At 46.4% G+C, this 15,952-nt stretch overlaps 1 protein-coding gene across 17 annotated transcripts in view; it reads right to left on the minus strand.

Moving 5' to 3' along the window:
* Positions 1-15,952, minus strand: part of TP63 (tumor protein p63) — a 176,752-nt gene that overhangs the window by 18,508 nt on the left and 142,292 nt on the right. For all 17 annotated transcript variants that reach the window (XM_064165625.1, XM_064165626.1, XM_064165627.1 and 14 more), the window contains 3 exons: positions 2,462-2,648; positions 668-783; positions 239-348 (listed from right to left, as the gene is read on the minus strand). In XM_064165625.1, the coding sequence (XP_064021695.1) occupies positions 239-348; positions 668-783; positions 2,462-2,648 (413 nt within the window). The remainder of the gene's footprint in view (positions 1-238; positions 349-667; positions 784-2,461; positions 2,649-15,952) is intronic.

A 15,952-nucleotide genomic window follows, 5' to 3' on the forward strand; every position in this document is an offset into this window, starting at 1 on the left:
TCACATGTGGGCCAGCAGCTTCCTTCCAACTGCACACCAGACTACGCACAGACAGACCCAAACCTCCCAGTCAAGATGTCCCAGGTGTCGATCTGCTGCCATGTGCAAAGACTTGAAACGTATCTTACGGCCCTTAGCATCGAGCTGTCCCTAAGGATATGCAAAGCTACCCTAAGTTGAGGAGGGGCCAGAACGCCACCTTTGAAGCAAAAGTGAAGCATTGTGAAGCATTACTCACTCTCTGGTTTCCAGTGTCACAATGATGAGGATCGGGCGACGGTTCATACCTCCTACGCAGCTGCTGTTACACATGAAGTTGTACAAGACTGTTGTGAACTCCGTACCAACCTGAATGAGGCAAAGAGCATGAGCAGAGGAGATGGTGGATGGCAAGTTGGGCTTTTCCCTGCCTCTCCTCTTGTACTTCCACAGCTGTGCTATGATCAGCCTAGCTCAACATAGGCCCCCCCACATAGCTTTCTTTGAGGAAATGAAGAACTCCTTCCTCCAAGGCACAAAGAGGGTGATGAAAAGCTCATTTCTCACAGCGAGGAAAAAAAGATGTACTGAGGATGGAGAGAACACAGTACCCCAATTCCTTTCACTACAGTTACAACCCCCACCTCTTTGTTTGCTGAGATGCAGCCACCCTAAACTCACAACATACCTGGGGTGGCTCGTAGGGGACCAGCACGCTTTGCCTCCCGGTGATGGGGTCTTCTACATACTGGGCATGGCTGTTCCCTTCCACCCTGATCAGGTGACTGGGAGGTGCAATCTGCCCTGCAAGGATAAGGAGACAGAAAACAAGAGACATTGTTCAGTGAAGTCACGCACAGGGTAACAAGATCTTCCATCTTCCAACTTGCACAACTGACCCCAGAAGTCTATCAGAGGACATGCCTGCCTTCCAGCCCTTAAAACATCCCTTCACAGGGTGCAGATAAAGGCAACACAAACTTCCTCAAGCTTGTGCTAGACACCTGTGAGCTAAAGCAAACATGGACTTCCCAAGATCCCAGATCCAAATATTAGCTAAACTGCAGCTCACAGCAACTCTTCCAGTGGATAACTCCATGTGGATTTTTCACACCAGGTGAAAGCCTTTTTTCCCCCCCTTCCACTACACAACAAATTCCTTCAAGTCTCAATTCCTACTCTTTTCCCCATCAATGACTAGCCCTTTTTCTGTTCTGTCCCATTAGTCTTGTTCCTAAGGAGCTAAGAAGAGATTCAAGCAGCAAGAGAAATACATGTATAATTAATGGTCAACTCGTAAGAGTTAAAAAAGAAACAAGAGCAAAATCAGTCACATTTGCTTACAGCAGCAGCGGGGAACATTATCTTCTGTGTCTAGACCTCTCTCTAATAACTAAAAAGACTGTTTCCTTCCTGCAGATTTTCTTCAGTGTTTCTACACTATACAGCTAATTTCTGAGAAATCTGTTAAGGAATTTGGTTTGTGTTCTGTGTACTTCTAGAGAATTATTTCAGAATAAGAATATAGAGGGGGTTTGTTTTTTTCTTTCTTAGAACTCCATTACTGAACCAGATCCCACCCACCAAAAAGTATAGGTCTGCCAGAGAAGCATTTTCTAATATGAAAACCCATTCTGAAGAACTGTCTCACTCTACTATTTTACACTCCCAAGTCCTTCCTGCTTTTGGTGGGGTTTGTCTAGCTGGTTGCACTGAAACCAGCAAAGGGATCCAGGCTCCTAAGACATCCTTCTAACTTACACCAAGTAGACTTCTTTTTTTTACAACAGGAGAGAAATAATACATGTAGAATAAAAACATGTGCTCATCTGAACTTATGTGAACTTAAGTGGCCAAGGCAAAACCAGAGCCCAGCCCATGAGTTTGCAGAAAACCCCAGGATGTTTTTAAAACAGCTGCTCCTTCACTAGCATGCAGAGAAGCAAGCAAAAGATTGAAACATTAATACTGAATTGGTCGCACTGGATCTACAGAAAGGTTGCCTACAGTTGATGCTGGCACTTAATGTTGTCCTGCTAGAGATAAACAGCCCCTCTGTCTTTGAGGTGTGGATTAAGGACTGGAGATGATATTGCATCCTGTTACTAGATCCCTGTTCCAGCAACGTGGAAGCTCATTCCTGAGCATAAGAACAGCTGCTTTGCATTGCGGGAGCAAAAGCAGAGCAGGGAGAGGCTGCCAGAAGGGCATTGCCTGCCATGGGACAGACATCCATCCAACCTGGGCAGGCATCAGGTTTATGTCAGTACTTTCTTACCAAGGACATGCTTGCACAGGGACAGTTAAAAGTGTAGCTTGAAGTGTTTTGCTAAGCACAGGAAATAAAAAGCTGCACAAGATGTTGCAGCAGGGAGGTCTGCTTCCAGCAGGTTTGCTGTGAAGCTGATGCCAAATCCCCACACTGGCCACTCAGCCAAGCAGCTTTGGAGAGGCACTGCCAGCAAAGCATTGCCCTCCTTACCTTCGTTGAACTCCCGGCTCAGCTCATGGTTTGGGCAGCGTTTGACCACTTCGGTGACATGTTCAGCTTTCTTGTAGACTGGCATAGCTCTGATAACAGCTCCCTGGGGTGGTGGGGTCATCACTTTAATCTGGATGGGACATGTTTTGGCAATCTGGCAATACAGCTTTTTCAGTTCGGTGGAATACTGGATGGGAAAAAAGAGCAAGAGCAGGTCAGAACAGTCAGCGAGAAGTGGAGGCACACCAGAAAGATGGAGATAGGTTTGCACACACAACTGACTGCACCAGCTACTCTATGTGCATTGCATCTGTTCACACAACAGCCACGCTTCCAGAAAGGTAGCAAAACCCCTGGACTTTTACCTGCTCTAGAATATCAGAGTATAAATCTATATTTTAGTTTCCCCAAAGGCAGAAACTTTCAGCTAAAGGACACCACTCTTACAGGAACAAATACAGTCTTTATTTCTCTTCCAAGGAACACACAATACCTGCCTTACAAAACAGGCATTATTCTTTTCACAGTACCCTGTAATCCTGGAAACACTGCAAACCACACACAAAGTCCTTCATCCTGTTTTGTAAGAAGCCCTCCTGCATTTGCAGTGGGATGAAAGAAAACTATGAACCTTGAAATAGAACAGTGTACGAAAGCAAGACCCTGACCAGCTTGGGAATTGTACCAAACATGACACTTCAGTTGTCAACTAACCACTTTTGCAGCAATCTCCACAATCCTAAACTCAAAGTATTATGTCCACAACAGGGGTAAAAAAAAATGAAATTATTTTGAAGTAATCAAAGGTCATAAGAGTTGAAGAACCCAAACACCAGGTCCATGGTGAAACCTAGTACACAACCCAGCAGCTGACTTCAAAAGGGAAGTTGTGACCATGCAATGGCAATGAAAACCTGAGGCAGAACAAGATGCTCTTATTCACTGTGGCAATTTGAAGTGTATTAGATTCTCTCTTTTAAGATGTTTCCCACTAGTGCCATGTGTTCACATCTGGAAACCTTTACTCAGCAAAACATCAAGGCATGGGCTTTGTTTTCTGTTAAAACACTGAAAAATGCACTTAGCAGGAAGGGTTGCAAGGAAACCATGGTTCAGCACTATGTAACTGTTTTTCTGGATGTCCTCCATGAAGGAGATGCTCCAGTCTCTTCTGCTGTGCAAGGATCTTTCAAAACACGGCAGTCTTCATCAGTACTCCACCTCCAGTGCTCCATTCAGTTTTCTCCTAGTGCTCAGATGTTCACAAATGCAGAGTAACTCCAGCCACGTAACCCACAGGAATTGCTAGCATTTCCCCCCTTCCATCTCTTCAGTACTGCAGAGAAAGAAAAGTGAAAGCCTCAAGGTAGCTGTTTTCCCAAAAAGAGTGTGGCAAGCACAGTTCCAACTGTTCAAAGAGAGCACCAACAGGTTCATACCAGTTGAGAGCACGACTTAGCCATCCACCCTGGCAGGATGGGAAGAGCTGGAGCATGCATAGGTGGGTGGCACGTGAGGTGGCAGCAGAAGGATTAGTTAGTGATATTCAGGGATTATTTGCATTTCAAACCATACACATTGCTAACATAGGGGAAAAACAAAGTTGGGAGAGACACAGGGGAGGAGAGAGGGATTAAAAATAAGCCAAGCTGGTCCTTTTTCTTCTTACTCAAACCCACCCTTCAGTATGGCAGAGAAGATGCTACAGGTACTTAAGCTAAGGTGGAGGAAGCGGGGGGGGGGGGAGGGGGGCAGAAAAAAAAATCAGAAAGAAAAAGAAAGAAATCTTTAAAATGCAAAGGCCAAATTGTGCAATGTATTTTATGTGCCTGCAGGGTAGAGATTAAACCCACAAAGGATTTACCCAGCCCGCGGAAATGGGGAACAAGCCAAACAATGACAAAAAAAAAGAGAGAGAAGTAGTTGTGAAACAGATCTAGATGGTGATTTATATCATACAGCTTTTTAAACCTGAAATTCAGTATTGTTTTTTAATTAAAAAGCAATTCCTTGCTGAAGGTAAGGCTGAGCTCACTGCTGTGTTTTCATCGCAAGAGGTAGGAAAAGAATCGCTGATATCGGAAGGAGGAAGAGAGTTTAGAAAGCATTGTTTCCCCTCAGCACGCCAGTTTGCTGATAGCATTGTGAATGTTTCAAGGACAGAAAGCCTCAAAAATCTCAAAAAGCCAGCTAATTGCTTGGATGCCTTAACATTACTGAAGCATAAAGAAATTGGGCACCCAAAGGCAATGGGCTGAAAGAAAAGCGTAAATACGGAAGCGCGACGGTGCAAGGAGGGCAGAGCGCACCCCAGGAGCCACAGCATCCACCGTCCGCAGGCATTTGGAGGGCTGAACAAATGGAAGGAGATACACACCCCTTGGTCACGGATCAGGAGTGCTGGTGTTGGCTGTAATTTTGTGTGTAATTCCTTCAAAGACAGAAACCTGGGGTTACAAGAAAGGGGGGGGGGGGGGGGGGAATAAACCAACAGTAAAAAAAACACTGCTTCTGAAAAGATAGGAGAGATGCCCAACACCAGTGTGAATAGCAAGGCTTCAGATCCAACAGTGTGGCCCCTCTGCAAAGGAAGGGATCTGTTTGTTGTCCACCCAGCAGCACTCAAACTATCAGAAGCCTTTGTCTACAACCCATCTGAAACACACAGAAAGCAAACGGCCAAGAGACAACAGATTACGATGAACAAGAGTGTCCAACAAAGTAATGTGTGTCCCTAAAACACAGGGCGGACACACGAGAAAGAGGAGCCCACCTCTGCTCTGGGATGTGGTCAGTGACAGGGAGGCAAGCAAGAACGCCTAACAGAGAGTCAGACAAGACAGCAGGAAGGTTGTGTCACCTTTCTGTCACCTGATTGCAACAGTTCAAACCTCACAGGCAGTATGCAAGGCTTGGGGACGTGGCACACAGCCACAATTTCACATCTACCCCAGGGATGGCTGCCTGCGAGCATGTAATCGCCGAGCAGCAGGTCATTTAACACCAGTGTAAATCTGTCCACGGGCTACCTGCTGTCAGACAGTAAGGGGCTTGAGTTTCCCACTCTGCCAACTTTGCTGCAACCGTGGGTAACCTGATGCCCAGCCATCTATTGGCATAAATAGATGTGAACAACTAGGTCATGGTGGCTTCGTACTGGATCAGTGATAATTGCTATATCCACGGAGCAAGACAGGATATTGTAGATAGATTTCAAAGCAAATAAGCTTCAGAAACAAAACCCGAGGCAGGAGCTGTCTGTGCCTTCAGAGAGTGCCTGCAAGCTAAGGTCACCACTCTTGGAACAACTGCCTCTCTCCAGTGATCCCCAAACCATCCCATCTTGCAGGATCCCTACCCACCATTTTGCTATGCTCATTGTATGAGGAGTAAATCATGAGAACAATTCCCAGAAGGACTGTTAACTGATGTACTTCTATTTACTTGCCTGAGTAAACCACCCAAAACTAGAAGCCACAATACCAAAAATGAGCTTGACCCAATCAACAGGCCTATCAGTTAGCTAGATTACAGAAGTCATTATCTAGCAGCAGAACAAAAGTTACATCAAGAGCCTGAGGAGTACAAACACCACTTCTACCAGACACTTGGACCACAACATTATTTAAAACAAGAGTGGAGCCTGGTGATGTGTTATCCAACTAAGAGAGAGGGGAAAGAGCTTTGACTCAGACTTTTGAGGGTCGAGTCCTGCCTGCCTTGTCCAAATCAGCAGATTTCAATAGACTGCTAAGAACAGTAGTGAATTTAGCTTTTTGTTTAATAATGTGTTTCAAGAGGAAAGAAAAAAACATTCCAGTGCCTGCAGCTCTGCCCTCTCCCCACCTGCCTGCACAGACGTACTCTATTACCCACTCTTGGCATCCTGGCTGGTAATTCAGTATCACAATACACACATGCCAGCTACCATCAGGCAACACCTGTCTGATTTCTCAGCAAGCTCCTTCTCCGGAAAATGTGTCAACAAAGGGATTTAAAGGAGAAAGCAAAACACTTTTTACCTCCCCAAAAGAGAGCTTTTGCTAGAAAGGACAGAAATCTCCTGGAAGTAAGCACTTGGTGCCATACAAGCTGCAATGACTTCTCAACAAACCTTCAATTCCCCTGCAAAACTCCGATGCAGTGAAATGCATCAGTGGAAATCTACCTCTAATGCCTGCTTTACTGTCTTGATCAAACCGAGGGATTACGGCCACTAAGTCTTTAAAAGGAGCAGGGTTCAATCTGCTCTGTGAATGCTGATGGCTGTCAACTTGAAGGTGATCCCAGAGGTTGGCTTACGGCATGACAGCTTCACAAGACTCCTCTGCTAGGAACAGGTCTTTCAAATGTTTTGCAAACTTCTTTCAAGTAGTCACGTTTTAGCTGAAATCAGTTAAACACTAGATTAATTTTATTTGACATTTTCAAAGCCATCAGTCAGCTATGCTTTCTTCTCTGTCAAGCTAACTCCGAGGGGATAAAATGAGCAGGTTAGAAGAGTGGGAAAGCAATGCTTACTTGCAAAGTATTCATAGGTAAGAATAAGGAGAGTCACAAAGAGGTAGAAAATTACCTGCATAAAGTTTATTCATTTGGGGGGAGGGGGAGAAACAGTAGGAAGAAATTAAGTTACTTACTAAAAATAAAAATTGAGATTTATGCATGCACCTTAAATGGGTTTTGCTTTGTTGAACTTTTCATTCATTAAAAAAAACCTCTCAGAGGCATGAGGGACACACCACATACATGATTCTATGATTCTCTGTGTGTGTGTCTACACACAGAGTTAGGAACTAACTTAGATCAAAAGGGCACTCAGTGGGTAAACCCCAAGGGAGCTTTAACAGGGATGCTGTGGACATGGATGTCTCCTGGCAGATTGAACATTCAGTCCAGCATAACCTTAGCACTATTAAGTACTACTGCTTAGTAGCTGGAACGTGTCCAGAGAAGGGCGACAAAGCTGGTGAGGGGTCTGGAACACAAACCCTATGAGGAGAGGCTGAGGGAGCTGGGGGTGTGCAGCCTGCAGAAGAGGAGGCTCAGGGCTGACCTTGTTGCTGGCTACAACTACCTGAAGGGAGGCTGTAGCCACGTGGGGTTGGCCTCTTCTCCCAGACAACCAGCAACAGAACAAGGGGACACAGCCTCAAGTTGTGCCAGGGGAGGTCTAGGGTGGATGTTAGGAGGAAGTTGTTGCCAGAGAGAGTGATTGGCATTGGAATGGGCTGCCCAGGGAGGTGGTGGAGGCACCATCCCTGGAGGTGTTCAAGCAAAGCCTGGATGAGGCACTTAGTGCCATGGCCTCATTGACTGGCTAGGGCTGGGTGCTAGGCTGGACTGGATGATCTTGGAGGTCTCTTCCAACCTGGGTGATTCTATGACTTGCTATAGCTTTAGTCTGAAGTCCTCTATCTCAGACTCCAAAGGAAAGCAGACAGCTTGCTTTTAGCAGATGTAGCAGACAATCAAACTGCACGTGTGACTGACTGGTCTAGCAATCTTCAAACCTGAGGTACCTACAGGTCTGCCACACACAACAATCTCTATCTCCCAGCCCACCTGCATCCCATAGAATCACTTGGGCTGGAAAAGACTCTGGGGATCATTGAGCCCAATCATTGATCAAACACGCCCAGGTCCTCCACTAAAACGTGTCTCTAGGCACCACGTCTACATATCTTCTACAGCTCTGCAGGGCCAGCGACTCCACCGCCATCCTTCGCAGGGGAAACCGCCACGCAACGACCAGCCCGGACGGCTGCTTTGCAGACATTAACCAAGCTTCTCCACCCCGAGGGAAAGGGGAAAAACCCACGTCACTCGCTTTCCCCTCTTGGGGAAGGGCAGCGACTCATATACGGGTGTCCGCATGTGCGGAGACTCAGACACTTCATTTTCAGGCTCCTCTGCCCCCTGCCCGTCCCCGCGCCTGGGCCGCCGCGCACGAACGGTGCTGCTGAGCTGTTCAAATCCTCCCTCCGAGCGCTTTTCCCCGGCAGCAGCAGCCAAAGGCCGCCTGTTGCCACCTGTCAGTCGCAGGGATTAATTACCTGCGCCGGGCTGGGAGCGGCACATTCCTCCCCGGCCTCGCCCTCCGACATGTTGACATCAGGCAGGTGGGCCCCGAGTCCCCCCTGGCCAGCAGCGCGAAGAGGAGTGGAAGGGGAGGTGGGGGTGGAACGCGACCCACGAGCTGCGTGGGGACAGGCAGCGCCGCCAAAACCGCAAGAGAAACGGGAGAAGCGGGGAGGAGCGTGGCGGTGCAGCACCAAGCTGCCCGCGGCGGGCGGCGCGCCCAGCGCCGGACCGGGGTCAGCCGCAGCTGATGCTGCGCCGCTGCGAAGTGGCGGCGGGCGGGCGAAGATTTTAAAAGTGTATATATATATATATATATATATATATATATATGTATGTGTGTGTTGACCTGCTTAGGTAAGCGAGGAAGGGGGGGGGGGCGGCAGGGAGAACCATCGAGGAGACACCGTAGCCTGTGTGCTCTGCGCCAGTCCTCTCTGCTCGCAGCCCCTATTCCCCCGGCCGCGGCCATCCGCGGGGCTCTGCCCACGGGCAGGGGTTCGGGGGACTCACTCTGCTGCCCACTCAGCCGCTGCAAGGGGACGGTTGCCCTCGGCGCAGCTCCTGTGCCGCACTGTGGAGCGATGCAAAGGGAGAGCAGCTGCGGAGCTGCGTGCTCATCTTGCCCTGGTGGGGCAAGTCAGCTATCCGTTATCCCCTTCCCGGAAAAAGTCCTGCAACTTCCTCTGTACTACGGCAATTTCCTCTTTACTATGCTCCCATCCGGTCCTCTACCAACAACCGACACAAACACCTACCCCCAGCCATGCAGCCCAGCTCAAGAGGGAGTGCAGAAGCAGGCTGAGAAGCAGAACATACAGAACTGGTTATGCTGTAGAAGACTTCCTGAAATCCCCCAAAACACTGAATTTAGAGCATCTGTTAGATTCTCCCATCTTTAGGAAAATGATCTCCTTCATTCATGTGATAATACTTCAGCAGCATCTCGCTGGAGGCTCCCCAGAGATTTTTCATTCAAAACTACTTTAATCAAAAGGCTTTCCCTTGCATTAGGAATATTCCTACCTAACTCTGCCAGCAAAGCCACAATGATAAGGAAATAACACTCGTGTTTTCCCATTATTTCCCACACTACTACAGCTATCATTTTGAAACCTTTGCATTCAGGAGCTTTTACATTTCGATTTCACATCTACAGATTCACTTTGTCCACAAATTAAGATCTCTTAGTCTTGAAAACAATTAAAAATGAATCACCAAAAACCACCACCATTGTCACCAAAAAGAAAACACCACCACCACAAAAACAAACCAACCAACCCAAACTAGATAGGGGAAAAAAAAAATCCTGTTTAACTCTCATGGAAAATTTCAGAGGCAAGCTGTGAAATATATTGCATAGATATATTTGGGTCAGAGTGATGGCTGTAAAGGAAAGCTTTACTATCTGGTTTGGTTAAGTTTTCTTCCTTTGCTGGTCTATTTTATTTTTTTTTTAAATCTTTTTGACACATCTTTGTTTAAAAGCTGAACCCAGCAGACTCCTGCAGTCAAATGAACCTTGGGTACAAGCTGGTACCTTGTGTACCCAGCTCCCATTCTGCTGGTGTATCACGGCCAGTTTCTAAGCTGAAATTTCAGTAGTACCAAATAAGCTTTCAACAGTAACAATGTCTACTCATTTGCATTTCTGATAGATTACTTTGCACCAGAAACGTGCAGGTATGAAAAGAGAGTAAATATGCTGAAAGCCAAAGCTGAGCCAACGCTGAGTATCTTCCCCCATGGGTCACAGTAGGTGCCCGCCGATGGTGGGATCCTGTGTTCCAAAGCTTGGGAGTTTTCACATGAGTAACTAACTGCCACAGGGAGCATTAATTTTGTTTTTACTCCAAGTCTCAGATACCTTCCTGCAAACCTAAGCTTACACAGGTAAACTAAACACCTGAGATTCATCTCAATCCTAGTGCAGTTCCTACTAATGCAATCTAACTGGCCAAAGCATTTGCCAAGCACATGAGGTTCTGGAGGCTGGGCTGGTTTCCAGGGGATGGGAGCATCTCCCCAGCTTGCGACTGCATACCCCTGTGACAGTTTCGTAAGCTCTGCCAATCAACTGACAGTAACGTGGACAATTTGCAGGCCATCAGTAAAAAACACTGTGTGGCATCTGCTTCCTCAAAGGACATTTTCTTTAGCCTTGATTTGCAGCCTCCCATGAACGGGCTCTCATGCTGCATTGTCATGCTCCAATCATTGTGTTCTGTTATTTTTTTTGCCCTGTAAGGGCTGTACACAGACTCTTTTCATCCTGTTCGACTCTCTGCCTCTCAAGTTGAGATCTAGGTCTCCAAGAGACTTTTGCATTACAAATGCACAACATAAACAGCCTGTTTGACTACCAGAGATGACATGACATTAACAAACACACGCTGTAAGGAGTCCACTGTCATTCTACCTCAAACTCACCTGAAGACTATGGAACGTTAGGTTTTGGAAGAATATCAAATGAACAAAGTTAAACTAAAATATTAGTTTAAAATGGATCTGGGAAAAAAAAACAACACCAAACACCACGTCTGCTTCAGTTGCTGAACATTGAACAAATAAAATCCTACCAGAAGTTTTTAAATGATAACAGTTCCATGAAAAAATTCCATTGCATTTCTTGCCACCTTTCATAGCCCACAGTATCCTCAAAGGCAGTCAACTGTTTTGCATCCTCCTAGCTACAGTGAAGTTACAAGTACTTGCATCTCCATAAAACACACACATGTGCTTCTACACATTTGCTTACATCCAGTTGAGTCCATTAGTATGACACAGGGTTGCATGAGCTAGACACTGACATAATCAGCAGTAGTCATTTCAGGCAATTCAACTCAGCACATCAGAACACATCCACTGTGTAAAAGCCTCCAAGACTTGATCTAGCAAAAAAGGCTTCAGCACCTGCCTCACTTCTAGCAGTGCTGTTAACCACCACCTGCTTGAGTCAGTATGCATCTGTGTACAGGCATTTGTGATGCCAACCTGGACTTAAGAAAGGTCTAAGCCAATTGGCCTCTTGAAGGAAACCAACATTTTCTTATAAAGGACTCCAGCAATGAACAGGAAAGAACATATTCAGGTTCCTGACAGCAAACTCACCCCAACCCATATTGCTCCTGACACATGTCCCTCAGCCTCAGATACTGAAAACAGAATCTGTTCTGCTCATGGAATGCTTTAAGGAAAGCCCAAGTTAGCTATTTCAAACCTCTTCCTAGTTTGGTGTGGGGGATTAAACCTCCTTACAATCATCTGTCTCAAGTTTAGACAAAGAGAAAGGCTAATGTTTGTTTCCTATTAGCCTTCCAGATTCCACTTGTTTCAAGTCCACATGTTCCAGCATGTGCCATCCTATCAGCCAAACTCCAAAACTGTAACCAGCCAAAGGAAGCATTGTCTGGAGTAATTAGACACCAACTTTTAGTGCATCTCCCAGTCGCTTCTGTCCCCTGCTGAAAGTCACAGGGTGATGAACTCAACCATAAGCAGGAAGAACTACAGCAGAACACAAAGGATGTCCCTACTGATTTTTTTTTCCTGTGCATGTTCATTTAAGATAAGCAAATGTCAAAACAAAAAAAAACCCCTGAAGCTCTCCAAAATAAGCCTGTGCCCATCAAATCTAACCTGGTTTCATCAACATGAGTCATGGGTGAGAGCCCCAGACACACAAATCAATCCTTACAGCCCCTACGGAATAGACACAGGCTTTGGGTTCTCAGCAGCTTTGGATACAATCACAGGTTCAAATAGTTCCACACCAACTGACCAATCAAGAGAAGCAAGCAAGGGACAAGTAAAATCTAACTCCAACATTTTTTAGTTCCCTCATCTGCAAACAAGAGGATTTCATTAGTATCTCAGGAGAAAATAGTACAGCATCTGTTAGAGTAGAGGGAAGCTCATCCAAGCTGGATGAGACGACACAAAACACCCCCTCCCCCCCCCCAAAAAAAACCCCAACAACAAACAAAAAAACCCAAACCAAAAACCCAACCCTCACAAAAAACCCAAACAAAAGCCCACCCACCACTACCACCCTCCAACCCCCCCACACCCCCTCCGAAACAAACCAAAACACACCAAAAAGAAAACAGCAAAGCTGTTCTGGCAATGTAGTCTTTTCAATCAGCGACATCCCAAGCCTGCAATTTAGGGGCAGAAGCAGATCCAGAGGTAGCAGGCACTCTGCCACCGACAGCACCAAGCATTCAACACCCTGGAAAGCAGGACACTTAGCTGGATGGTGACAGATTTCCACCCAAATTCTGTCTCTTGCCAATGGGCTGGTCCCTTTGCAGAATGCCACAGGGACAGCATATTGCAAGGGTAAGAGTGTGTGTGCCAAGTGTGGGTCTTTCTTCCCAGATGGGTAACTGAAAGGCGCAGAGAAGATACAAGCTGTGCCTTGCAGACTCTGACAGGCCAATGCAGGTGATTTGAAACTAAAACTCAGGTTTTATGTCTTTTGGCCTCTCATCCTTAACACATTTGCCCAGATATTTTCATTCCTGTTTGCTTCTTAGAGTTTAAATCCAGACTCAAAAGAACCCCCAAAGAAGTTCACATAGAGATGATTTGTACTTTTTTTCTTGCCTTCCTGAAGTGCTACTGCAGGCATAGTTGGACTTCTGTTACCTACTAGATCTTGTGTACATGGCTATAAGAGATCCTTCTTTCATTCCCTCATAACTCATGTGAAGGATCAGCTTCCCTACTCATTCCAGATGGCCCAACAACAATCCTGCTGGTGATCACATCACCAACACAAACTGCATGGCATCTCCAGATAATGTAGTTCAACACAAGTGAGGGATGCCAGATGTACTTCAAGGGGGGCTGTTTTCAGCAACATTCATCCAGAGGGAAAGCTGGCAGGTCTGCCTGAGCTATCTCCTCACATGGTGCAACATACACCATCAGATCCTGAAACTCTGCCCTGCTCAGGGCACTCCAACATGGCTCTCTGTAGCTCTGTTCTTCACCCAGTTTCCATCCAGAAATACAGAACAGAGTCACTGTGAGAGCTCTGGGACATCACAGCCCAGCCTGGAAAACACAAAAGCATCTAACAGCACCCCCTGTGAAACACTGGTTTTGTTACCTATGCTAAATTCCACACCCTAGACACATTAGGTCTTTCCCAGGCAGGATCAAGGCACAGCCTCTACAGAGGACTCAGCAGTCTGAGCAGGTTAATGACTGTGTTGCTATTTTCTTGTCCGGGTTTATCTGCTTCAATATTGTGCTATTACCAATCACAGAACCATTCCAAGGTGTCTCAAGTGGGCAATCAGTCATTGCACCCCATGGAGCAGAGCTGGCAGCTATCTGGGAAGCCAGGGATCTCAACTATGAGTTGAAATGCTGCAATGGCACAAGGAGCCACCAGCCAAGTCTGTTGATGAGCACTCTTCTGTAGGTGCACTCTCAAAGATTGAACAGCTCCAATGGAAAAAGGTGATCCCCTTCTTATCCTATTCACCTTGCTTTCCCCCACCTGAGGGAAAGTACAAATGCCTCAACACTTCACCCTTCTCATAAAACATTAATAGCATCTATGGGAGGTGATGGAAGGAAAGACAGAATACTCAATCTGAGACTCACGAAATGGCAGTGCCAGTGAAACGCATCATTAAGGTGAGTAATTTTCCTGTTTACTTCATAGGCTCTGAGCCGCCCCCCCCCCCCCCCCCCCCCCCCCCTTTTTCCTCCCAGCCTAAGATGTGGGCAGGACCCATCAAGGCAAAGCTTTGGAAGCAAGCAGCAGCCTCCCCAATTTCTACATAAATGCTGCAGGCCAAAGAGCAAAGGCAAGTTCCGACTGAGCCCTTGACAGTAATCAAGCACTGCGGCGCCTCTGGTCTTGTCTTGTGCATACCTTGCAAGTAGCATCATGTCTTCTCGCTGAGATTACACTGGCAGAGCATACAAGCTCCTTGTTCCTTGGCTGCCAGCTCAGAAAAAGAAAGTCCTGAACACACACACACACACACACCACCCCTCCCTGCACCTTTCTGCTCCAAGGAAGACCATTTTCCTCTAGATCTTCAGTGTACTATGAGCAGCCCTTTCAGAACAGCTTTAGGAATTTGCAAGGTCTCTTTTGTTCCTGTGCAGAAAGGTTAGCAACAGTCCCTTGCCAAAAGGGCATTGAGTTTTCTCTGTTAACGTCCAGGAAACTTTCCTGAGTCAGATCTTATTACATTTGAAACAAAGTGCAGGTACCAGCAAGTTTCTTCCATGCTAACAGCCAGGGCCTGTCCCATTTCCTGATCACATTACACTCAGTTTCCAGAATTACATCTATGCAAATATTGTTCTCCTGCTTGCAGAACGTTTCATTGATAATTAAAGTGAAAAGTCAGCAAAGCTTTTCAGGCTACAATGGTGATTGAGGCAACAAACTGACATGCAGTGCCCAAGCAGGGACACATTTTCTTCCTCTGCATGAATACCCCTTGATATGGGCCCTCTCCTCTCTTCCTCCTAGAAAAAGGAGTCCAAACCCACCTAATTTCAGCAAACATCCCTCTGTCTTCTGGATTTCCTGGCCAAATTAGTCCATACTCTAGATCTGAGTCACAGAGAAAACATAAGGATTAGGAAAGAAAAAACCCAATCACCTGTAACTAAGCAAGTTTTACAGAGAACACAGAGGTAGTAACTCAGATCTAAGAGAAATCAATAAAACACAAAAGCAGGTCCAACATACTTAAGATGAATGGTGACTAACTCAAACCTTTAAACCTTTTATTCATACAATTTAGATCTCAGGATGCCTGGCAAGAAAGTCAGACAAGAACAAGTCTCTAGCTAATGCCAGCATTTGCAAAGTTCTGGGATCTCTGTTTCATCCAGATCCTCCCCCTCCCTCTGAGCCCTCTCCTTCCATCTTCAATGACCTAGCTAAGCACAGTCTTTGAGTCAAGTCAACTTATGTGGTTTCTCCTGAGCCTACTTTCAAAGTCAAGACAAGATTCAGCAAGGTGTTTAAGCAGATGCCTACCTTTAAGGATGGGAGCAGCCTTGCTGACTCCAACAGAACCCAATGGATTTCATAGGGTACATTCACGTGCTAGAGGTTATGCACTCTCATGTGCCTTCCTGAACTGAGACCTTGATTTCCCTATATACTATGGGAAACAGCTTGTCAAGAGCCAAGCTGAGGAACATGCAGCATTGCCACTGCAGCTATTGAGATGTCCCCAGCTCCAGAAACCAGCATCTTGCCTCCAGGCAGCTAGTGACACTGATGCTGTGGCATCTTCTCTGCTAGAAAGCACAAGCCCATCCCAAGCTCTGGCCAGGCTGATCTGGGGTAGGGTGTCCCTGCCTATGGCAGGGCGGTTGGAACTAGATGATCCTTGTGGTCCCTTCCAACCCTGACTGATTCTA

The sequence above is a fragment of the Pogoniulus pusillus genome, chromosome 26 (assembly GCF_015220805.1).
Source record: "Pogoniulus pusillus isolate bPogPus1 chromosome 26, bPogPus1.pri, whole genome shotgun sequence".
Taxonomy (NCBI): domain Eukaryota; kingdom Metazoa; phylum Chordata; class Aves; order Piciformes; family Lybiidae; genus Pogoniulus; species Pogoniulus pusillus.